At 42.0% G+C, this 25,894-nt stretch overlaps 1 protein-coding gene and 1 long non-coding RNA gene across 2 annotated transcripts in view; one reads left to right on the top strand and one right to left on the bottom strand.

Annotated features, from left to right (window-relative positions):
• Positions 1-475, bottom strand: part of LOC138442651 (uncharacterized) — a 10,485-nt gene extending 10,010 nt beyond the window's left edge. Inside the window, exon 1 of the long non-coding RNA XR_011257804.1 lies at positions 206-475. This is a non-coding gene — a long non-coding RNA (uncharacterized lncRNA). The remainder of the gene's footprint in view (positions 1-205) is intronic.
• NAAA (N-acylethanolamine acid amidase) overlaps positions 1-25,894 on the top strand; it is a 26,658-nt gene extending 764 nt beyond the window's left edge. Inside the window, exons 2-11 of the mRNA XM_069594392.1 lie at positions 247-411; positions 3,257-3,383; positions 9,659-9,749; positions 11,313-11,389; positions 15,443-15,615; positions 15,967-16,029; positions 17,281-17,347; positions 18,577-18,605; positions 22,488-22,596; positions 23,438-25,894. Of these exons, the coding sequence (XP_069450493.1) occupies positions 247-411; positions 3,257-3,383; positions 9,659-9,749; positions 11,313-11,389; positions 15,443-15,615; positions 15,967-16,029; positions 17,281-17,347; positions 18,577-18,605; positions 22,488-22,563 (868 nt within the window). The 3' untranslated portion in view covers positions 22,564-22,596; positions 23,438-25,894. The remainder of the gene's footprint in view (positions 1-246; positions 412-3,256; positions 3,384-9,658; positions 9,750-11,312; positions 11,390-15,442; positions 15,616-15,966; positions 16,030-17,280; positions 17,348-18,576; positions 18,606-22,487; positions 22,597-23,437) is intronic.

Genomic DNA, 25,894 nt, shown 5'->3' with positions numbered 1-25,894 from the left:
CCAGGCTCACCCCTTTGGGAACCACTCTCCGTCACCCTCTTTCCGGCTCTTGGATGTTCTTTTCTCTCCTGGACTCCGCGTTCGGGTGATGCTGTCTGGACGTGGATTGTCAGCTCTTTGGTTAAGGGAGGCATCTAGAACTCACCCCAAGAAGGAAAGCTTTAGGTACCCCCCAGCACCCCCAGTACACACGCATAGTACCGACCTCCGAGCAGATCAGACACCCTCGTGGTTTTCCCTTTCTAGAGATTATGTCCCGCCGTGGGTCCTTGCATTGATCAGAAAAGTCGTCCGGGAGCTGGAACTCTTCCTGCCGCAGCCCTTCACCGACGAGATACGCGGCATGTGCGACGCCCTGGACTTCAACCTGGTCGACTGCGTTCTTCTCAACCTGGCCTACGAGTTCAGCGCGTGAGTGCGCAGCTCTAGCGCGGATTAATTTGCGATTTAGCGGGGATTCCGGCGACATTTGAGTGGGAGGAGACGTGCTTTCAGTGTGATAAAAAGAGGGTGCTGACCGGGTTCCCCAGGAACCTGCAGTGCTTCCTCTTTGCTTCTCTGGGTGAGTCTGAGCAGCAGATTATGAGCTTCAAGAAGAAAAGCACCTTCTCTGACCTCAACACTGAACTGTTCTTGGAGAAGCCCCCTTTTTTCCCTTCTCCAATCCGGGTAGCCTCCCACTTTCAAAACTCTGCTAACACGTAGTCTTCCAGGAAAGTTTTGAAATAATCCCCCACTTAAGTTAATCCAGTGACTGTCCAACCTTATAGTCAGGGGGTTGTCCCAGCATTCATTTGTTTCTCTGACTTTATCCCTCCATGTTCATCATGGCTAGTGATCATGACTCCTCTTTCTCAGCCCATTTCCTCCGGCGGTGGGAGCACAGGCTACGCTGTTCTGGCTTGCAGAGCTAGCCAGTATTTGATACCTGCAGTGGGCATGATCGGCTGTGGTGCACACAGGGGAAAGCAATGCGGAGTGTGCGGTTGATCCCAGGCAGAGTCAGGGGGGAGCCTCAAGTCTGTGGGCTCAGTAACAGGTCTTGGAAGTAAGAGAGATTTGACTTGATTTCTGTCTTCAGGACTTATTGTTTTGCCACCAGACCAGCTTCATCTAGTAACATCTTTCAGATACTTATACCTTCTGCCTGCAAAAATATTTAAAAACCTTTTTTTTTCCCTGTGGATAATGAAACTTTACTGCTTCTTGGCACCTCCTAGAATACCTAGGCAGTATAGGTTAAGAATCACTGTGACTGCCATCCTCTTCAGGGAAATGTTTTAAGACACAGATAGACACAAATATGTTAAAGTGCTTTTCAATTGACCTAAGTTAATTTTGTCATTTTTTGTCTCCTACCCCAATCTTTTTCCTATTCTGACATGTGACTTTCTCAATGAAAAAATTAGCTATTTTCATTTTCCTCTTCTTTTGTTGGAGTTACTGTATTCAAACCAACTAAAGCAAAAGTTCTAGTAAAAAAATTCTAACTTTTGGATTTGATTTTAAGATATATACTGAATTGCCTGACAAGGAAAAGCACCATCAGATTCCACTAGCATTAACAAAGGAAATGTTTTGTCCTCATTTCCGGTATAAGACTTTTTGAATAAGATTAAGCAAGGCTGTGGTTGTTGTTCAGTTGCTAAGTCATGTCTGACTCTTTGTGACCCCATGGACTGTAGCACGCCAGGCTCCTTTGTCCTCCACCATCTCCTGGAATTTGCTCAGACTCAAGTAAAACTAGCTACCCTTTATTGAGCCTACTAGGTACGAGGCCCTGGAGATGGTATTACATTTTGTAATGTGGAAACCAAGCCTCAAAGGGGACAATTTGCTGAAAGTCAGGTGCATGTTGAGTCATCAGAGCTGCTGCTAAAAGCACGTGTCCCCAGTGCACTGCGGCGCATCTCCCAGAGCAGAGCCCAGCTCCCTAGCTGTCACCTGTGCTTGGGGGCCTCTCATGAAAAAAAACATTTGGCATGACACAGAAGAACTGTTGCCTGCCCAGTTTTGAAAAATCACCTTTGACAGAAAGTCTACAAACTTTATCAACTTCCGGTGTTCTGTCAGTTCCCTTCTTGACATGAACTCTTTGAAGATAAGAAACACTGATGGTGGTGGTGGTGGTTTAGTTGCTCAGTCGTGTCTGACTCTTTGTGACCCCACGGACTGTAGCCTGCCAGGCTCCTCCGTCCATGGGATTCTCTTGGCAAGAATACTGGAGTGAGTAGCCATCCCTGTCTCCAGGGGATCTTCCCAACCCAGGGATCAAACCTCCATCTCTTTTATCTCCTTCTTGGCACCACTGCCAAGAAGGTGCCACCAGAAACCTTGGAAAAAATGAAAACCCGACCAAGCTTCCTTTTTTAAATAATAAAAAAGTAAAATTTGTTTTCTCTTAATTAGTACTATGTAATAATAATACTCTTAAAAGTACTATGTAATCATTATGGAAAATTAATAAAGAAAAGGATAAAGAAAGTTAACCACAGTCCTGTTACTTAGAAATGACCATCCATCCTTCAGGATATTTCCTCTCAGTTTGTGTGTGTGTGTGTGTGTGTGTGTATCTTTCCCCTGCCCTAGAATTGAACATGATATATTTAAATATTTTTATGTAATATTACATATTCTCAGGGAATATGGACATTTAGACATCTTAACAAACCTCTTCCTCTTTTCCTCAAAATACATCTCTCCAGCTGGTAGTTCTTAAAAGATTCTTTTCTCTTGTTAGCTCTGTGCAGGGAGCCCTAAGGAGGACTGGAAAAGTGTAAAACCCCTAAATTGTTCACCCCTTTCTCAAGAAGAGAAAGTGAAACTGTGAGGCAGAATAGTTTGGTGTCATTGTACTTGTTCTGAGAAATTCGGAAGAGAGATGAGCTTCAACCAGCTTTGAATATCATGTTAAATAGATATATACTTCCAAGCAGAGGAGCAGGCAAATTTAAGTGATCTCACTGAGCCCAGAATAGGTCCATTTCAGATTTAGATTTAGGATGAAATTCTCATTCAGTATGTTTTCAATGACATGTGTGCTGAGAGCAAAGGTCTAGTAACACTGAAGAAGCACTAGAGCTGTGTCCAGTTGTCTTTTTCATCTTGAATTATGAATCCATAGGATTACATAGCGTATGTGTTCTTTATAAACGGGGGAAAAAAACACTTTGAGGACTTACTTTTTAAATAAAAAGCTCATTTCCTTTTTCTTGTTTTTGTTGTTCACTCATGTTGAACTTTTCCCTTTTCCCAGATTCTGCACCAGTATTGTGGCTCAGGACTCCAAAGGCCACATTTACCATGGCCGGAATCTGGATTATCCTTTTGGAAGTTTCTTACGCAACTTGACTTTGGATGTACAGTTCATAAAGAATGGGCAGGTATAGTCCGTATAGTGTAAGATTCAGAAATCAGAGACTTGCTAACCGGTTGGCCGTGACTTAGATGGTCTGCAGCTTAAGTGTGTTACCAATTTAAGATACCAAAAACATCAGCCTCCTGGAAAAACAAAACTATGGAGAGATTTACATCAAGTATGCCTGTAGAAATGAGAGTCATTTATTATTATTGAGTACCTACTTACAGAGCTCAAGCATTTTTCCCTAGGGAAATCTCTATGGAGCTATGATCAATCATCTACTTGGTTTCTTTCTTTTTTTTTTTGCTGAACCATTCAGCATGCAGAATCTTAGTTCCCTAACAGAGATGGAACCCCCACCCCCAGCACTGAAAGGGAGAATTTTAACCACTGGACAGCCAGGGAAGTCCCAATCGTCTACTTATGATACTAAGTCAGCTCTTTGCTTTTCCATGTTCAGGCTGCTGCTAGAATAGGGAGGGGCTGGGTAGCACAATGGCTAGGAACACCTACTTTGGGGATCTAACAGGGCTGGGTTTAAATCTTACTTCTGTCACTTCCTTTGTGAACTTGAGAAATTACTTATACCCATTTTGCAGATTACAGCTCAGAGAGGTTAATAACTACTTTATGGAGATAGTTATAAAGGTTAAATGAAGTGATCTATGCAAAGCATAAGGTAGATGCTTGATAAATAGTGGCCAAATAATAAATAGTTCTTTACAACTATAATTGACCTAAACTACTCTCTTTAATATTTAAGAAATTAAATCTTTTTATTTTCATCCTGCTGCTGCTAAGTTGCTTCAGTCGTGTCCGACTCTGTGCAACCCCAGAGACGGCAGCCCACCAGGCTCCCCCGTCCCTGGGATTCTCCAGGCAAGAACACTGGAGTAGGTTGCCATGTCCTTCTCCAATGGATGAAAGTGAAAAGTGAAAGTGAAGTCGCTCAGTCGTGTCCGACCCTCAGCGACCCCATGGACTGCAGCCTTCCAGGCTCCTCCGTCCATGGGATTTTCCAGGCAAGAGTACTGGAGTGGGGTGCCATTGCCTTCTCCAAGTTTCTTTAAAAGTACAACCAAATGTGTACTATTGTCACATCTCTGTATAAATATCTAGGGATATAGTAGTAATCAGTGTTTGCTGAATACCTAAAGCATATCATTGCCATGAAACAGAGCAGAGCATCCAAAAGTCAGATCTTGGCTTTGGGGGGAGAACGTTGTTTAAGGGTTTTATTTCATTTGTTCTTTGCATTTAGAGTTTGAGTCACAAATACTAGAAACTCATTTACTGAAAACTCGTTTGCTTTTACAAACAATAATTGTTTGTCATAAACATTCAAACAGTACAGAAATTTAAGGTGAAAGTTTCTCCTTTTTCCCAATTTCATTCCTTCACTTCAGCACTATTACCAATTTGATTTGTAGCTGAAGATTTACTTCAAAAATGGTTTTAAGTGGTAGCAATATCCATGAAAATAAATTCTGAAAGGACACCTGACAAAATGTTAGTAATTATTACTGAATGAGGGGACACTAATTATTTTTGTTTACTATTTTATGCTTTTCTCCATTATTCTACAGTGAGAAAATATTCTTAAAAATTGACATAAGTGCAATAAAAATAATTTCAACTGCTCCCTCTAGACTCACCCTAACCAACAGTTGTTCCATTTGTTTCTGTAACTCCTAGAGCTCCTATGGGAAACAGTCTTTTGGTTTGGCTTTTCTCAGTGCTCAGGCTATTATTATCAAATTTAACTGTTTACACTTGGGTATTGTCTTTCTGATGAGGGCTCATGACCAATAAATTGTTTTGCTAAATTAAGAACAGGTTATCTGGTTATCCTGGGACTTCCCTGGGAGTCGAGTGGCTAAGACTCCATGCTCCCAATGCAGGGGGCCAGGTTCCATCTCTGGTCAGGAAACTATATCCTGTATGCTGCAACTGAAAAAAAAAAAAAAAAAAAGACACAACGAAAGATCCTGCATGCTGCAACAAAGACCTGGCACAGCCAAATAAATAAATATTAAAAAATAAAAGAACAGGTTATCTGCCCAATAACAAGTTATCCACTGAATAAGCTCTTAAATTCCTTATGACTATACAGTGGAAGTAAGAAATAGATTTAAGGGACTAGATCTGATAGACAGAGTGCCCGATGAACTATGGACGGAGGTTTGTGACATTGTACAGGAGGCAGGAGTCAAGAAATCATCCCCAAGAAAAAGAATGCAAAAAAGCAAAATGGCTGCCTGAGGAGGCCTTACAGATAGCTGTGAAAAGAACAGAAGTGAAAAGCAAAGGAGGAAAGGAAAGATACAAGCATCTGAATGCAGAGTTCCCATAGCAAGGAGAGATAAGAAAGCCTTCCTCAGTGATCAATGCAAAGAAATACAGGAAAACAATAGAATGGAAAAGACTAGAGATCTCTTCAAGAAAGTTAAAGATACCAAGGGAACATTTCATGCAAAGATAGGCTCAATAAAGGACAGAAATGAAATGGACCTAACAGAAGCAGAAGATATTAAGAAGAGGTGGCAAGAATACACAAGAACTGTACAAAAAGATCTTCATGACCCAGATAATCACAATGGTGTGATCACTCACACTCACCTAGAGCCAGACATCCTGGAATGTGAAGTCAAGTGGACCTTAGACAGCATCACTACAAACAAAGCTAGTGCAGGTGATGGAATTCCAGTTGAACTATTTCAAATCCTGAAAGATGATGCTGTGAAAGTGTTGCACTCAATATGCCAGCAAATTTGGAAAACTCAGCAGTGGCCACAGGACTGGAAAAGGTCCGTTTTCATTCCAATTCCAAAGAAAGGCAATGCCAAAGAATGCTCAAACTACTGCGCAATTGCACTCATCTCACATGCTAGTAAAGTAATGCTCAAAATTCTTCAAGCCAGGCTTCAGCAATACGTGAACTTCCAGATGTTCAAGCTGGTTTTAGAAAAGGCAGAGGAACCAGAGATCAAATTGCCAACATCCGCTGGATCATCAAAAAAGAGAGTTCCAGAAAAACATCTATTTCTGCTTTATTGACTATACCAAAGCCTTTGACTGTGTGGATCACAATAAACTGTGGAAAATTCTGAAAGAGATGGAAATACCAGACCACCTGACCTGCCTCTTGAGAAACCTATATGCAAGTCAGAAAGCAAGAGTTAGAACTGGGCATGGACCAACAGACTGGTTCCAAATCGGGAAAGGAGTATGTCAAGGCTATAAATTGTCACCCTGCTTATTTAACTTATATGCAGATTACATCATAAGAAACACTGGACTGGAAGAAACACAAGCTGGAATCAAGATTGCCAGGAGAAATATCAATAACCTCATATGCAGATGACACCACCCTTGTGGCAGAAAGTGAAGAGGAACTAAAAAGCCTCTTGCTGAAAGTGAAAGAGGAGAGTGAAAAAGTTGGCTTAGAGCTCAACATTCAGAAAACTAAGATCATGACATCCGGTCCCATCACTTCATGGGAAATAGATGGGGAAACAGTGGCTGACTTTATTTTTGGGTGCTCCAAAATCACTGCAGATGGTGATTGCAGCCATGAAATTAAATGATGCTTACTCTTTGGAAGGAAAATTATGACCAACCTAGATAGCATATTTAAAAGCAGAGACATTACTTTGCCAACAAAGGTCCGTCTAGTTAAGGCTATGGTTTTTGCAGTAGTCATGTATGGATGTGAGAGTTGGATGATGAAAGCTGAGTGCCGAAGACTTGATGCTTTTGAACTGTGGTGTTGGAGAAGCCTCTTGAGAGTCCCTTGGACTGCAAGGAGATCAACCAGCCCATCCTAAAAGAGATCAGCCCTAGGTGTTCATTGGAAGGAATGATGCTGAAGCTGAAACTCCAACACTTTGGCCACCTCATGTGAAGAGCTGATCCATTGGAAAAGACTCTGATGCTGGAAGGGATTGGGGGCAGGAGGAGAAGGGGACGACAGAGGATGAGAAGGTTGGATGGCAGCATCGACTCAATGGACATGGGTTTGGGTGGACTCCGGGAGTTGGTGATGGACAAGGAGGCCTGACATGCTGCAGTTCATGGGGTCGCAAAGAGTCAGATACAACTGAGCGACTGAACTGAACAGAACTGGATTAAGCTCTTATTCTTATCTAGTAGTCATAATTTTTAAAGTATTTTCAGATACAGGACTTCCTATGATCTGCATAACAGCCCTGTGAAGCAGACTCAAATCAATACTTCCATTCTTATCTGCTAGATGAAAGGGCCGGGCCTTAGACAGTGATTTGCTCCAAACAACAGGAGGAGATGAGGCAGAGGTGGGACCAAACCCAGGCCTTCAAGCAGTTTTCTCCACAAAACTCAGACTGTAAATTAGTCTCCTGCCCCAGCTAAGAGTTTATGCAAAATGACCTGTCACAGACAATTGAAAGCATTCATGAACACTCAGTCTCTAAGTCATCTCTGACTCTGCAACCCCATGGACTGCAACCTGCCAGGCTGCCCTGTCTGTGGGATTTCCCAGGCAAGAATATTGGAGTGAGTTGCTGTTTCTTCCTCCAAGGTATCTTCCCAACCCAGGGATTGAACCTGCATCTCCTACATTGGCAGGTGGATTCTTTACCACTGAGCCACCTGGGAAGCCCAATTGAAATCGTTGAAATTTAGAAATAAAAGCAATTTTTATTGAACCATATGAGCTGGGCACAAGATACAATATCTTACAAATTCTATCTTATAGTTATAATTACATATTCTAAAATATCTGGGAAACTGCCAGTGATTTTGATTTTTATAACTTTAATTTTCTGAACTCTTCAAAAGTGACACGAATGTGAGTGTCAGTGTATCATGAGAATGAAGTGACCATAAGATTACTTTTTTCTTCCTATAGTTACAGTTTGCAAGGGCTTTAATAATGAGTAGATTTGTTACCATTTTACCTCCATGAATGGAAATGGGGAGAATTCATGAAAGGCCCTCAGTGTGTCTTGGGTAAGAAGTCATTTAGAAAATTGAGGCCACTGCATTTTCTCTTGTAATTTAGCCACTTTAAATTATTTTATAATCAGACAAGGTGGAAATATACAGCTAAATGAAAAGTTACTGGCATAAAATTCAGCTTTTTAGGGAAAAATGAAGCTATGTCCATTCATTTCTCAAAATACAAAAATATTAGTTCACTTTTATTGCACCATATGAGCTGGGCACTCTTCTAAGTACCTCTTTGAAAATTGAAATCTGGGGACTTCCCTAGTGGTTCTAGTGGTTAAGACTCTGTGCTTTCAGTGCAAGGAGTGTGAGTTCAGTCCCTGGTCTGGGAACTAAGATCCCATATGCTGCGTGATGTGGCCCCCCAAAAAAGAAAAATTAAATCTGGTGTCTGAAATAGCTAGTAGAGTGTCTTTTTTTCCCTCAGGGATATAGTAATGTCTTGCAGTCATTGGAGTTCATTTCTTTAATTGAAAGTGGGAGCAAAGCAAAAAAATAAATAAATAAAGTGGGAGTAATCCCTAGAACTCATGGAATAATCAGGGGATTAAGTGAAAGATGTATGTAAAAATTTTTTTCATAATTAAATTTTAAATTTGATTATTACTAAACAGTTTCACTTGTTTCCCTTTACTTTGTAGAGTTTATAAGAACATGGTATTAATTTCTTATAATTGAGTCAAGACAAGTTTTTAAATGGAAGCCCATTTGCTACTTCTAGGATGAGCTTTTTTTCTGTATGGCGCGGTTTGATGAAGCTTATTGATCCCTTCTTAAGATGATGTTTTATAAATATATAAAGTGAAATGTATAACATTGTGAAGAAAACCAGTTATGTTGAAATACAGCTATTTCTATATTATACTTTTCTTAACACATTAGCTAGTAAAATTTAACAGTGGGTCTAATAACTCCACCATAAATGCAGAATGGTGATAAGTATGAATGATATTTCAAGATATGTATGTATGATGCCATTATGTATGTGAAAATACCTGCAATTTCTCCTGGTGATGAAACCACAGGCACTCTATAACTACATGAGTTCTTGCATTTATTCGTTACAGAGGGAGTAAAATTTCAGTTAGAAGTTAATGAAAATAAAGATGTATCTTTTTTTTCCTCATCCAAGGTCACATATCCACTGACTTCTGTCCCTGGGCCCTCAAAGTTAAATCTAGAAGGCTATTTCAGAGTATTAGGATGGAACTTAAAAGAAAAAAAGAAATCCATGAAATTGGGGGGCAAAACAGGTATTTCAAAGTACTTTTGGTTTGAGTAATGAGATGATATCTTGTCTCTTGATTTCAGATTGCCTACACAGGAACCACCTTTGTTGGCTATGTAGGATTATGGACGGGTCAGAGTCCACACAGGTTTACAGTTTCTGGTGATGAACGAGGTACTCAAATTCCCAAACATTTTGAACCCTATCCCTGTTCAGTTTTATCCAAGCACGTCATTCAGTCAGCCAACAAAGCACACGGAATACCTTCCATGTTCCATGCTTCCGTTTCAGTGGGGGATGGTGGGCAGTGTGCATGTGAGCAATGAACGTGATTTCAGCTACTGATAAGTGCTCCCAAGAAAGTAAAACAGGAAGATGTGGTAGAGAATGAAGTTGGGCATGGAGCAATTACTACAGGGATAGAGTCAGGGAAGCTTGACTTACATGACCCAGGTCTACAGAAGCTGGGCGAGGAATTCCAGAAACAAGACTGTAATGTGGCTACAGGATGGAGTAAGGGGGAGTATATGAGAGATGGAGAAGGAGGCTGAGGCCAGGTGCAGGGTTGTGAGGAGGAGTTTGGGTTTTAAGCAAAATGGAAGCCCTAGGAAGATTCTGGGGCTTTCCTGGTAGCTCAGTTGGTAAAGAATCCACCTGCAATGCAGGAGACCCTGGTTCGATCCCTGGGACGGGAAGATCTCCTGGAGAAGGGAACGGCTACCCACTCCAGTAGTCCATGGGGTCGCAAAGAGTCAGACACGACTGAGTGACTTTCACAGGAAGATTTTAGGCCAGGGTGAACAGATCTGTTTTGCTTTTACATTCTCAACTTTCATTTGGTTGCTTTATAGAGGCTAGATCGTGTTGGGTTAAGATGGAAACAGAAGACTGTCTGGAAACGATTGCAGTCGTCAGAGGATATAGTGATGGCATTATACAAGCAACATCTGTAAAGCGCTTTACCATTTTCTGTGCATTTTCTCTAAATTCTCTCATTAGACCCTCCCAGCAGTCCTGTTAGTTAGGCCGGGCTGATTTTATTAACTGGATCTATTATGCAAAAGAGGAAACTGAAGCGACAAGGTGAAAAGACAGCTAGTAGATGGGAGAGATGGTTCTCAAATTGATCTCCTGGGTCCTTGCCTCGTTGCTCTATTATACAGCCCACTGCCATGCCCCAAAGCTCAGGGGACACCACTCAGTTACCCAACATGTGGGAAACCCTGAGAAAACTAGGCTCTGTCCTTGGTGTCTGTCCTCAGGAATTTGCAGCTGAATAAAGGAGAAAGACATATATCAGGAGTCTCTTTATTTCCATTGATGTATTCTTACCTTTTTATATAAGCCTGACCAGGAAGATGCTGGTTGAGGATGTATCTGTGTCCATAATAGTTCTTTATCCTCTTATATTTCTTCATTTCCTTAAGTGTCTCCTGAGAATGAGACTAATTCTCAACCAGTAGTACCCAAAGCACAGCATGACAGTTACTGAAGTTTTACAGAGAATGAACAAAAGGGGCTTTGCTTCCATCATTTTGTGGCTCAGATTGTTTAACTGATAGTTATGGTATGATCAGGTTAAAAAAGTAAAAAACAAACCGCTTTTAAACCTTAACCGGATGAAAACTAGTTCTATTGTTAGCCTGCTAAGATTGAGTTAAAATGCCTGAACAATAAAATGTGCCTCTGGGGCAGCAATTCTAGTGTGTATCAACATTATGATTCCTTCCTTGGCAGATAAAGGCTGGTGGTGGGAGAACATGATCGCAGCCCTTTTTCAGAGACACTCACCAGTCAGCTGGCTTATCCGAACTGTGAGTATTTTTACTGTCGAGCTCACCTCATCCTAAGGGCTTCCCTGGTGTCCAGTGGTAAAGAATCCCGCCTCCCAATGCAGAATATGCGAGTTCCATTCCTGGGTTGGGAAGATCCCCTGGAGAAGGGAATGGCAACCCACTCCAGTATTCTTGCCTGGAGAATCCCATGGACAGAGGAGCCTGGAGGGCTACAGTCCATGGGGTTGCAAGAGTTGGACACGCCTGAGCAATTGAGCGCATAGCACACACAGAGCGAGAGGAGGGGGCACTCCCAGGTGCCCGGCAAGAGTTTGGTCAAGAAGGAGAATCTTTGTCATAGGCTCGTTTTCCACAAGAGCTGATTGCGGTAAGAGATCAAAGCTTTTCTAAGGATGTAGATGTACCCTTCTTTTAGAATCTCCAACTGCAAATGCATTCATCTCCATTGGCAAGTATCTTAATGAGCAAAACAAATGTGTTAGAAGATAACTCGACGCACAACAAAAGGAACATCTGGCTTTACATTACCTATTAGTCAGCAGAGTTCCAAGCCACGTGTAAATTGTGTTCTGACCACAGGAAGCACATTTTTCTGGAGCATACCTCTGGTGAAAGGAGCTGGCCCTGCCTCCCTTTTAGCCTTTCGGGCCTTTCCTTGTCCTGCTGTAAATAATCAAGACTCTAGGCTTGAAATTTTTCTAAACTTTTTACTTGAATATTCCCTAAATATGTTAATAAACACTGCACCCTTCACATATTTTTAAGATGATTTCTAAAGTATTTCATCTTAAGATTAAAAAGCTGCAAAAATCTAGTGTATTGGACATGTTGACATTTAAAAATAAAACTAAAATGTAAATCTTTCCAAGGGAATCTAAATACCAAGAGTGGTTTTTTTTCATTTTATAATTTACATACAATGAAATGCAGAAATATTAAGGGTTTTGTTCAGTGTGTTTTGGGAATTTTACACACTCATTTATCCATCCATGTAACCACCAAACAGACACAAAATATAGACCCTAACAACTAAAATAAAATGTACAGTGTAAGAGTTGTGAGTTAAGTTTCATTTGCAGCAAAATGAGGAATATAGCCAGGGAGTCATCATCTCAGATATCTCTGAGAAACTGCTCCAAGAGATGGGGGGAAGGTCAGTATAATATATGATTTCAGTGAAGGGGGAACGGGCTGTCAAGCACTTCTTTTGGCAGAGGCTTGCCGCTAGTCAGAAGGAGCAGATGTCATCATTGATGATTTTAATGCTTTTCTAGATATGAGGAAATGAAAGAATTGGGCTCATAAAATCTTCTCCTGAAAGTAACTATTTGAAGGCCCTGTTCTGCTGGTTTTTTCCGGAGCACAAAACGCCTCATTCCTCATCTCTCCACCTTGAACTCCTTTCAGGGTGTGTTGAAGGTCAGCGACTGCAGTGGCTAGTGACCTGATTTTTGTAGAGGCACACAGTGGGTAACAGTTTTTAGTTGGCAGATGTTTCCAAATGTCCCTGGTAATTTTCCCTAGTGCTCCTTTCTAGTCAACTTCCAACCTTCTTTGACTCCCCACCTCCTTGCCAGGCATCACTCTGATTTCTATCAGTATAAAAAGTTTTGCCCGTTCTAGAATTCATATACCCCAAATCATACTATATAGACTCTTTTTCTTTCACTCAGCATGTTTTTCAGACTCATCCTTATTGGCATCACTAGTTCATTCCTTTTTATTATTGAAGATTCAGTTGTATGAGTATGCCACAATTTATCCATTTTATTGTTAATAAATGGACATTGGGTCATTTCCAGTTTGGGGCTGTTGAGTTGGTTTGTTCTAAACTCAGCAAAATTACATGTGAGGCAATAGGAGGTGATATTGCGATGGAATATGTGATGGAATATGTTTTGGATTATGTTACCTATAGCATCCCCAAAGTGCTAGCGAAGAATTCATTGCCTCTAACAGAAATTCTGTAAGAAGAAAGCAAAAGAACATCAGTAAGAAATACTGAAAGTAGCTGGACTTTCCTGGTGGTCCAGTGCCTATGAATAAGGCTGCTGTATGAATTCTTGTACCAGTCTTTTTGTAAACTTAAGTCCAGTTCAGTAAGTTACAGAAGTACTTAAGAGTGGAATTGTTGGATCATAAGGTAGATGTGTATTTAATTGAAGTAATGCCATGCAATTCATATGCCATACTATTCACCCATTTTAAAGTATACAGCTCACTAGTTTCTAGTGTAAGTCACAATTATGCAACCATCACTACAGTCAGTTTTAGAACATCTTCATTCCCCTGGAGAGAGACCTGCACCCATTAGCAGTCACTCCATTTCCTCTGTTCCCTGAGATAGATGAGGTTCCTATCTCCCCCTCAGTGTGCCACTAGGGTGAATAATAGCAGTCACCACTGCCTTCAGTATTTCTTTCTTTTTTTTTTTTTTTTGTTTTGTTTTGACTGCACCATGTGGCACGTGGGATCTTAGTTCCCTAACCAGGGATTGAACCCATGGCCTCTGAATTGGAAGCACGGAGTCATAACCACTGGACCACCAGGAAAATCCGGCTACTTTCAGTATTTCTTACTGATGTTCTTTTGCTTTGTTCTTACAGAATTCTGTTAGAGGCAATGAATTCTTTGCTAGCACTTAGAGGATGCTATAGGTAACATAATCCAAAAAATATTCCATCACATATTCCATCACAATATCATCTCCTATTGCCTCACATAAAATTTTGCTGAGTTGAGAACAAACCAACTCAAGTCCCACTACCCCACCCTGACAGCAAGCGATATGCATAAGGCTGGGAGAAGTCCACAAATCTTGCCGTGGTTAATGGTTTATGGTGCTGAATGATGGCACCTTTGCAGACACCAGCGTTTTGAATTGTTCTTTTGTTTGCCCTCTCCCTACCCTTGACACTGGGCTTTGGCACTATTCAGGAGGGTGAGATGGCTGTACCCTCTAAAAGTGATGAAATAGTGTTGGTAAAGGTGCAGGTGGGAGGGACTGGCCCTCTAGCCAGGACATTGTCCAGCAAGATCAGCGTGGGAAGTACACAAAGAAGATTTGGAAAGTGATCCCCTTAACCATCCGTGTTGGGGGCCTGCGGAAGTGTTCAGGAAGTCCAGTTCAGCTTGCCACTCTAACCCAGCACACTCTTTCCTCTCCAGCCCTTTGCCAATCTGTTCCACTGAGCTGAAGCTCTTCCCCACCCCCACTCCCAACCCCACACAATCACTGCTTTCTCTGGTCTGACTTTTGTTTGTCTCTCTGACCTCAGCTCATATGACACCTCCCTTGGAGGTCTACTCAGTGGCCTGGGTAAGGACCAGTCCCCTGCTGTGACTTCCGCAGCATCTCCTTCTCTGGTAGTGACACTCATTACCTTGTATCGCTATTGCCAGTTGACTTTACTTTCATCTATGGAAGTTTGGGGAGAATAAGGACTGGGTCCATCATATTGACAGCTCTGTTGCCACAGCAGCGCAGTGCCTGGCACATAGAATAGGTATTCAGGAAATGCCGGCTGAGAGAACAAATCAGTGAAGAACACGGGGAGACCTTTGCAAGGGTGATCTGCCTTGAAATCATACAGCCTTTGTTTTGGTGAGCAGGGTCTCTCACCCAAGTGAAGTGAAGTGAAAGTCGCTCAGTTGTGTCCGACTCTTTGCAACCCCATGGACTGTACAGTTGATGGAATTCTCCAGGCCAGAATACTGGTGTGGGTAGCCTTTCCCTTCTCCAGGGGATATTCCCAACCCAGGGATCAAACCCGGGTCTCCTGCATTGCGGGGGGATTCTTTACCAGCTGAGCCACAAAGGAAGCCCTCTTACCCAAAATAACATGTCAAAGTTCTCTTCTTTTGTGAGAAAAATCCTCCTGCTGTTGCCTTTCCACTGGAGCTTCCTCCATCTCAGGAGCCCCAGTGACAAGGGAATGAGGTCAGAGCAGTTCAAGATTATAGCCATGGGTTCATAGAGCAGGAGTATATGTTTTGGACCAATTGTCCATCACCTGGTGTGGGTAAGTGACAACTATGATGATGGTAATGCAGGTTTGTCTTTCTGTTCAGACTCTGAGTGAATCAGAAAACTTTGAAGCAGCTATTTACAAACTGGCTAAGACTCCGCTTATTGCTGATGTTTATTACATTGTTGGAGGCACATCCCCCAAGGAGGGAGTGGTCATCACAAGGAACAGAGGTGGCCCCGCAGACATATGGCCTCTAGATCCTTTAAATGGAGCGTGAGTAGAATTAAAGGCTCTGGTCATTTTGTATCAATAATCTTTTTTTTTTTAATTGATGAGCCTAGAGATACTGTTTATTTTTATATGTGCTTTTTCTTTAGCTGTGTCCCAGTTGACCTCAGGTAAGACAAGATGATGGGAGGGATTGGGGGCAGGAGGAAAAGGGGACGACAGAGGATGAGATGGCTGGATGGCATCACCGACTCGGTGGACGTGAGTCTGAGTGAACTCCAGGAGTTGGTGATGGACAGGGAGGCCTGGCGTGCTGCGATTCATGGGGTCGCAAAGAGTCGGACATGACTGAGCGACTGAACTGAACTGAAGACAAGATGATGTGCTTTGTTGCAGGTGGTTCCGAGTTGAGACAAATTATGACCACTGGAGGCCAGTGCCTAAAGGAGATGACAGAAGGTAGGCTGTGCACGCTGCCTGGTTTGCAGTGTTTTCTTGTGGTCAGGAGAATGTGCCCCTACTGCTCCAGGGAGTGGAAAGGACTACAGGTGCTGTCCCCTCCCAGAAGATATACCTGGGCCCCTGGCCAGTGCCTCAGCCAGGAGAGTGTAGTATGTGGTAGAGAGCATGACAGGAAGCTGGGTGGGAGTTGGGAGGACGAGGTTGATTCTGGCCTCGGGGGCAGGAACCCTAGACTTCACCACCAGCTCTGCTGATGACTCACTGGGTGGCCTCTTGAGCCTCTGTTGACCTGTCTTCCCCACCCCACCTCTTTTTTATTTTTTATTTTAAAACTTTTTATTTTGTATTGGGGTATAGCTGATTAACAATGTTGTGATAGCTTCAGGTGAACAGCAAAGGGCCTCAGCTGAATGTATACATGTATCCATTCTCTCCTAAGCCCATTCCTATCCAGGCTGCCACATAACATTAAGCAGAGTTCCTTATGCTATACAGTAGGTCTATGCTGGCTCCCCATTTTAAATATAGCAGTGTGTACATGTCCATCCCAAACTCCCTAACTATTCCTTCTTCCCTGGAAACCATAAGTTTGTTCTCTAAGTCTGCAAGTCTCTTTCTGTTGTTGACACATCTTTAAAAGGAAATGATGGAACAAGATTCATGGTTTTCTATGTAAGACTATTTTGGGAAGGAAAATATTTCCTATACTTAAATAAACTGAGGAGTTCCCTGGGGGTCCAGTGGTTAGAACTTGGCGCTGAAAGCCTATTCTGAAATCCTATGTGGGAGCCTGGGTTTGATCCCTGTTTGGGAAACTTAAGATTCTGCACATGGCCAAAAACACAAACATACAAACAACAACAATAAATAAATAAAACTGGGTGCTTTAATTTCCCTTCTAATTTTGAAAAACTCTTTAATTATAATTCAGTGTGTCCCCAGAGAGCAAGTAGTCGTATACTTTTCCTTGATTTTACTGGCCCATATGTTGGATGGCAGCTGGTCAGGTCACAGCAAACATTTCCCCCATCCTGCTTCCTTGAGCAGACGGGGCCACTGGGCCAGGCTGTTGAGTGCCTTTACCATGGTGCTCTGAGCCAAGGCAGCACGTAAGTGTGGGGGCCAGCGTCTGTTCAGAGGAAAGGGAGATACTGAGGCTAGGCTTTGTATTGAGCCTCCCCAGATGAGAGCTGGAGGGAAGCAGTGTTTCCTGAAGTGCCAGGTGACCTTTGATCATTGTCCTTACAGAACACCCGCCGTCAAAGCCCTTAATGCCACAGGCCAGGCAAACCTCAGCCTGGAGACGCTCTTCCAGGTAACTTGTGTCACAGTGTCCAGTTTTTACCCAGGATGTTTGATGTCTTTCTCAATAGTGATTAAAAAATATTCTCTGAAATCAAACATTGTTAAAGTTTTACCTGGTTGAAAACATGTCAAAGAAAAGCCTGATGACATTTTCTGAGCTTGTAACCATATAGATTAACGTGTCCATCTTAACCTTTCTGCATGTAAAAAAAAAAAAAAAGGCATAGTTGTGACATATATTCATTTGTTTAAAAGAAAAAATAAGAGAAAGGTTTCAAAACTCTCACCCCAAGATAAACCAAAGTTATTTCTTTCCTGTAGATATTCTGCATGTATTTCTTCTACCTTTTAATAGTCTTTTATTTATTGGTCTTTTTATTATTTTATTGAAGTATACTTGCTATAAAATACTGTATAAGCTTCAGGTATACAACATAGTATTCTTGCCTGAAGAATCCCCATGGAGAGAGGTGCCTGGTGGACTGCACTCCGTGGGGTTGCAAAGAATCAGACACGGCTGAGCAACTAAGCACAGCACAGCATACAACATAGTGTTTTTAAAGATTATAGTCTATTTCTAGTCATTATAACATATTGGCTATATTTCCTGTGCTTTATAATATATCCTTGAATCTTATTTTATATAGGAGTGTGTATGTCTTAATTCCATACCCTTAATTTGCTCCCACTCCTTCTTTCTCCCCACTAGTCTGTTCTCTTGTTTATAAGTCTGTTTCTGTTTTGCTATATACATTCATTTTTAATTTTTAGATTCAATATGTTAGTGATGTCATACTATATTTTTCTTTCTCTGCCTTATTTCATAAACTAGTTAACTAGTATTCCACTGTGTGTGTGTGTGTTAACTAGTGTGTGTGTGTGAACTAGTATTCCACTAGTATTCCACTGTGTGTGTGTGTGTGTGTGTGTGTAGTGTGTGTGTGTATATATATTCACATGGCAACCCACTCCAGTATTTTTGCCTGGAAAATCCCATGGACAGAGGAGAGGTCCAGGGGGTTGCAAAGAATTGGTCGCGACTGAGTGCACATATCCATTTATCACATCTTCTTTATTCGTTTGTTGATGGACACTTATGTTGCTTCTGTATCCTGGTAATTGTAAATAATGCTGCCATGAACATTGGAATGCATGTAACTTTTTAAATTTTTAGTAGTCTTTTTAAAAATTCAGTTTATGTATTTGTAAATGTCTTTTCATATGACTTTTCCCTTGCAGGTCTTATCAGTGTTTCCAGTGTGTAACAAGTAAGTGCCATGTTAAGCATGCATCGTGCATCTCCCCAGCACGGTAGACTCTCCATGCACTTTCGGGCTCAGCAGGGACCTGAGGGCCTCCCGCAGAGCAGGTTGTCTAGGTGCTGTCAACACCACAGTGACAAAGTCTCTGTTCTCCTGGGACCAGCATTCTACTGGCAGGAGCAGGGAGGAGGCAGGGAGGGGAAGATAAACTCATGTACCGTGTCAAGTGGGAAGTCCATGGAGAAAACCAAAGGTAAGGAAGATACAGTGATCTGGAAGAAGAGGGCATGACATGTTCATCCTAAATCCATCTGCTAGCTGGGGGCCGCCCTCCGTGGTTATGAGCTCCTTCATGTCACTCTGAGGACTAAACTATAGCCACCTTTGGCTTTCCTTTATCTCCCTGGGGAGTTTCTGCTACCCTCGTCCTCATTTCACAGATGATTCAGTGCCTAAGTGAATGATTCTCTTTTAGCCTGTGCCCTTGACAGTAGCATTCTGTGAGCTGTGGCTTCTCGGATCTACAGGCTGGGATTTCACCCACCTCCTTTTCTGAGGTGAATCGCTGGGCCGTGTTGCCGCTGCCATAGGAGGCTCTTAGTTAAACTTGAAGTGTAGCCCCCGCCAAACTTGCACAGGACTCTCTCAAGGTCCACCGTCACCATCTTAGCAAGGCTAAATGGGCCGATAGCTCACTCCTCAGGGCCCCCTCCCCCTCCCAGTGATGCCTGATTGCCTTATCAACACCTGAGGCCAGCTCATGGGGCAGGGCTTAACTTGCTAATATAAAAGAGGAAGCAAGTCAATACAGAGTCCTCTCTCCTTCTTATACTTCCCTAAATTCCCAAGCCCAGCATTTCTTACTTTCTCATCATCCTTGCTTCTTTCTCCAAGGCAAGAATATTAAAATGGTATTCTTCAAGAAATAGTCTAGTACAGATAAAATTTGTAAAGTGAGTTTTAGTTTCAAATACCCAATTGATTTTTTTCTTTGAAAGGATCCTCTTTTACACAAATGTAAAACAGCAGTTTTCCTGATGGCCTCTAGAAGAACTTTTGTAGTACTTGGGTGTTCTAAGATTCCTTAGGTACAATGACACTTTCTTTTTTTTTTTTTTTCAATGACACTTTCTTTAAAAAAAAAAAAAAAATTTGTTGGAGTATAAATGCTTTACAGCATTGTGTTAGTCTCTACTGTACAGCAAAGTGAATCAGCTGTATGTTTACAGTGACATTTTAAAAACTGGGGTTACTCTTTCACTTTGCACCACAACAGGAATATATCTCTTTGGAATTGTTTTTAAGTATGTCCAGATAAAAAGATAATTGTTAAAAAATTCCTGTAAACATATTCTAACAGCCAAAACCAGAAAAATTAGTATTTTCCCACTCTAACAAATGAGTTATTTGGGTCAAAAGTGACCCAGTATTGCACTAGTGAACTAGCTCGTTGAGGGCAGGGAGAGCAAAAACAAAAGACTCTCCTGATTTGTAGCATGTATCAACTTCTGTGGTGTAAATACCTACCCTGACCTACTTCAGGATTACAGTTGGCTCATAACCTTCCTGAATATTTAACCACTGATTCTCACTAGCCTCCCGGAGTCAGCTCCAGCTCACTTCCACTAGGGCACAATATTGCCCTTTCAATATTCATTTAAAAAATATATGAAGACCTATTTTTGTGTTCTTATAGTTTTTTAACAGTTATATAAATGATGTTTCTTTTAAAGATTAATAGTATAATCAATATTTATTTTAATAAAGCAGTTTCCATACTGTAAACAGCCCATATAACTTTAAATAATTTCATCATAGACAATCAAATGTAGTATAATTGAGTTAAAAATTCTTCAGTTGTTTTCTCTCATTAAAACTCTGAAATAAATATTATTAGTACATTATTGCCCTCCCACCCCGCTTTTTATTATTTTCCTTGGCCTAATTCCCAGAAGTAGGGAATTACTGAGTTAAAAGACTAGGAATGTTTAAATGGCATCTGAAATGCTTTGGCAAAAGAGATTTGTCAGAAATTCTAAAATTTACTAATAAGCATTTTTCTCTACTGTGTAATTGAAAACCCAAAAGGAACTACGTTTAAATGATAATGATCCCTGAACCAGAAATAACACAGATCCCTGACTCTCAGGCCCTTTACATGTAATGATTACTATCAACTAAGGAATCAAGATTGCAGGAGAAATATCAATAACCTCAGATATGACACTACCCTTATGGCAGAAAGTGAAGAGGAACTAAAAAGCCTCTTGATGAAAGTGAAAGAAGAGAGTGAAAAAGTTGCTTTAAAGCTCAACATTCAGAAAACTAAGATCATGGCATCTGGTCCCATCACTTCATGGGAAATAGATGGGGAAACAGTGGAAACAGTGTCAGACTTTACTTTTTGGGGGCTCCAAAATCACTGCAGATGGTGATTGCACCCATGAAATTAAAAGACGCTTACTCCTTGGAAGGAAAGTTACGACCAACCTAGATAGCATATTGAAAAGCAGAGACATTACTTTGCCAACAAAGGTCCGTCTAGTCAAGGCTATGGTTTTTCCAGTGGTCATGTATGGATGTGAGAGTTGAACTGTAAAGAAAGCTGAGTGCCAAAGAATTGATGCTTTTGAACTGTGGTGTTGGAGAAGACTCTTGAGAGTCCCTTGGACTGCAAGGAGATCCAACTAGTCCATTCTAAAGGAGACCAGTCCTGGGTGTTCTTTGGAAGGACTGATGCTGAAGCTGAAACTCCAGTACTTTGGCCACCTCATGTGAAGAGTTGACTCATTGGAAAAGACCCTGATGCTGCGAGGGATTGGGGGCAGGAGGAGAAGGGGACGACAGAGGATGAGATGGCTGGATGGCATCACCGACTCGATGGACATGAGTTTGGATGAACTCCGGGAGTTGGTGATGGACAGGGAGACCTGGCGTGCTGTGACTCGAGGGGTTGCAGAGTCGGACACGACTGAGCGACTGAACTGAACTGAAGTAACTGAGATCCTGTTCTGGGAACCTTCATTACCCTTGGATGAGCTCTGCATGTGCTCATAGTGCTATCTTCAGTCCGGTGTACGATTCGGCTGCAGGGTACCAGCACCTATCCCTAAATAGCCTGGCTCCAGATGCTTTGAGCATGAATCCCAGCTAGTGTCTGGGGCAAGAGGTAGATGAGAGGAATGAAGTGAAGTACCTGAGTGTGTGTGCGTGCACTCATGCAAGTTTGGGGACTCTCTTACTCTACGGAATGTTGAATGAGTGACATTGTACTTTTCATCCTTAGATTAGGCAAGTGGGGCCCCGGTCTTGATTCTTGAGCTCTACGGGCCCCACTCTGGCCTTCCTCTGACTCTCCCATGATATAAGGAATCCACTCAGAGTCTGACCCAAGTACATAGGACCCTGGACTTCTTAGCCTGAACAGCACCAAAGCCATTTCTAGGGCCTGTGCGGTCTGCTTCCTGGTGGTGGTCTCTTGAGGGCAGTGTGCAGCCATTGTGGATGTTGTGTCTGGTGGGGGATGGCTGGGTGTCGCAGCTGAAGCCTGGATGGAACAGTGGAGTGTGCATACACGTGCCACTTGTGGGCCAGGCAGAGCGAGGCTGAAGGCCAAAGCCAGCTCTCCCTCCTGCCACGGAGGAACTCAGAGGGATCTGAGGATTTTAAATTTAAACTCAGCCTCCCACAGTGTTGTCAGAATAGGAAAGAACACTTTGGGTAGTTGCTTGAGTTATAACTTTTCATTATTCTGACATACGTGCATCTCGATTCGTATTCTTGTCCCTGATCCCAAGTGTTAGGGGAAAGGCTTGGGATTTTTTTTTTTCCCTCTTTGGATATTAGAGAAAATGATGTGTATATTAAAATTCCTCTCTTTATTTTCAGCTATACAATCTATACTACCGTAATGAGTGCTGCCAACCCAGACAAGTACATGACTAGGATCAGGAATCTGAGTTAAAAGCAGAAGAGAGAGTTCACCTATTCTATGAAGGTTTGCTAAAGTTGTTGTTTTGTGTTTTTTCCCCAAGGGGTGGGTCTAGGGGCAGGTAGATGTGTGTTGGTATTTCTCCTGAAAGACAGTGGCATCCTCACCATTGATACATACATAATATTTTCTGACAGGTGTCTGGTGTATGGTTGTCATTTGCGTCAGGTTATTGTTGCAATTGGGCTTTCCTGGTGACTCAGATGGTAAAGAATATGCCTGCAATACGGGAGACCTGGGTTCGATCACTGGGTTGGGAAGATCCCCTGGAGAAGGGAATGGCAACCCACTCCAGTATTCTTGCCTGGAAAATCCAATGGACAGACGAGCCTGGTGGGCTACAGTCCATGGGGTTGCAAAGAGTCAGATATGACTGAGGTGACTGCACGTACTCATTGTCACAATTTGGTATTTAATTTTAATTGTTTGATTGAAAGCTAATCATCTGATGCCCAGTGACCTTTGCCCTTTATTAAAACCTGCTTTCAGGGCAAAGTGTTACCTCTTCATTTACAAAGAGGGGCAAATATCTGTAAGACTTCTGTGTGTCCAAAGAAACAGGGAGGCAAGCCCAGTTCCTTTGCAGACAGACCCTGAAGGACCAAGGACACTCAGAATTTGTTGTAGGCATCAGTGAGTCTATAGGTGAGAGGAAAGATGTGAGGAAGAAGCAGGAGTCCTTTCTGCTGCCCCTAAAATCAAATAATCTTGGCAGCCACTGATGGACAGGACACCTTTTCTGATTGCAAGAGTCTTCTGAAATTTATAAACCTAGCCTGATGTTTGGTCATTCGCTTATGAGGATATTAAAATCAGTTTAAATTAAGCCTGTTTTTTTTCCTTACAGATGATTTTTTTAAATGAAATTTTTGAAGAACTGCACTTAAAAAAATAAAGTGAAAAGATTATATTTTATGACCAATACAGGCTTCTTCCTCATTAAACTTTTCAACCTTGTGCAATGGGAGCAGGAGGATCCATCTGGAGCTTGTCATGGTAAAGTGGGTAATGGGTGTCCTTTCTTCAAGGTTTGCCTTGACCTTCTCCGAGCTTCTTCTTTGCTAGCTTGAACAACTCAAAGATAATTTTTTTTATCTCAGAGGGCAAGCCATATCCTCAGGGTTTATTCCCAGCTTCTCACCATTATTTATACCTATGTGGTCATATCTCAGCTTATAAAGAAATGAGCAGGTAAAACCTCCTTATTCATTAGGAAGTACTTCTGGAAGTATCTGCCAGCCTTAAATAAAATTAACAGCAATTATTTTTAAGCAAAGAGAAGTTTATTAGGGAATAGCAGAGGAGTTAACAATTCAAGACAAGCAAACAATGGCAAACCATAGGCAAGTCTACAAAACAAAGGGGAAGTTAGCTTTTATTGGAATGTGGGAGGAAAATGGGGAGCACTGTTTTGAACAAAAGTTCATTAGAAAAGAACAAGAGTTCAAGGTTGTTGCAGTTTCACATTGGTTGCAAGCAATGGTCAGTTTGCTGTTGCTGAGAAATGCAAAAAATCTTTCTTCTTCCTGGCTGTATAACCATAGACAACAACTATCTTTTCATGGCTTCCCCACTCCATTTAAAATCAAGTATGCTTTATCTGGGCTTCCCAGGTGACACAGGTAGTAAAGAACCTGCCTGCCAATGCAAGAGACTTAAGAGATGCGGGTTTGATCCTGGGTTGGGAAGATCCCATGGAGGAGGAAGTGGCAACCCACTCCAGGATCTTTGCCTGGAGAATCCTAAGGACAGAGGAGCCTTGCGGGCTACAGTCCATGGGGTTGCGAAGAGTCAGACATGACTAAAGCAACCTTAGCATGCTCGCATGCTTTATCTGTTTTCACATTTCTCCCTTTTGATCAAGACCTTTCTCTGAAAGCATCACTGATGCAGCATCGGGTTGTTTGTTTTGGCTGAAATATTTTTGTCTGCATCCCTCAGTGCCAGGAAGGACCTTTCCTAAGAGTTGTGTTGGGTGGAAAGAGCAAATAGCATTTGCTATTTGCCACATTTGAGCAACAAGGAAGGTAAAGAGGAGCTCTCAGGCATCTCCCGTTCTTAAGTTACATCTTGTCAAGGTTGTAAGCCTTGGAATCTGAAAGCGAAGTGTTGAGCTGACATCATACTGTTTGGTGCATCATTCCTGCAGTTATTTGCCAGGCAACAGGTACAAAGCCTTAAAATGGTTATGCAAGTCAAAATTAAAAGTAGAATGACAAATCCAGTTTGTATAATTGTCCTAAAGATTGAAGGACCATGGGGAATCAGGTGAAACTTGTTGTAACCAGTGTTCTTGTTCCCTGATTTTATGTAATTGAGTTTCTACTTCCCCAGAGAAATGTACCCATGAGCAACAAGCAGTACTTGTTGTGCTAGGAGGTAGCCAAGGGAAGTTTGGTTTCCTAACACCACCTTAGCTAAGGAATTGCAGAATTAAGGACACCTCAGCTAAAACTGGAGCAGAGACAGACCTGTAGGGGAACCACTCCCAACCAATGCATCATTGATCACAGTAAGTCCCCTGTATACGAACCTTCAATTCTCAAAGAAGCAAACATGCATCTCGTTCCAGCAAGGAACCGAGCCTGTGCCATCAGTGTCAGATGTTAGTGAAATTGCAGCTTGCCCTCCATCTCCTATTGCGGACCATCCTTCATCCCTAACATCTCCCAACTCCTCTCCGTCCTCCAGTCAATAACTTTCCTTGCCTGTTCACTTGGTGCCAGCCCCTATATGCCAGCTGTTGTACTACTGTACTTTTCAAGGTGCTGTAAGATTTAAAATGTTTTATTTCTTTTGTGTGTTTGTTTTTATGTATTATTTGTGTGTAAAGAATTATAAACCTATCACAGTACAGTACTATATAGCTGATTGTGTTAGTTGGGTACCTAGGCTAACTGTGTTGGGCATATGAACAAATTGGACTTACAAATACACTCTTGGAATGGAACTCGTTTGTATGTGCGGACTGTACTCCACACAGGAAGAGATATATGTCTACATCTCAGACAGGAAGGTGTTGCCTACTCTACTATCTAAGAGGAAGAAGAAAACTCTGGTGACAGCCCAGCCAATCAGACTGTAGCTGCCCAACCAATGAGAAGTCTCCATACTTTGGACTGCTAGCTTCCTCCAGTGAACTCTTTCATGATTACACTGCCTCCCAAACCCCTTCTTTTCCCTATAAAAAACAAACTCCTCTTTCTTGTTCTCTGGATTTGCCTGTGGTCTGCCATAATTTGCACATCCCAAATTGTACTCCTGTGGCTATTCCCAAATAAACGTGCTCTTGCTGACAAAATAA

The sequence above is a fragment of the Ovis canadensis genome, chromosome 6 (genome assembly GCF_042477335.2).
Source record: "Ovis canadensis isolate MfBH-ARS-UI-01 breed Bighorn chromosome 6, ARS-UI_OviCan_v2, whole genome shotgun sequence".
Lineage (NCBI taxonomy): Eukaryota > Metazoa > Chordata > Mammalia > Artiodactyla > Bovidae > Ovis > Ovis canadensis.
The sequence above is the reverse complement of the archived record's forward strand: the minus strand, read 5'-3'. Positions and strand labels throughout refer to the sequence as shown.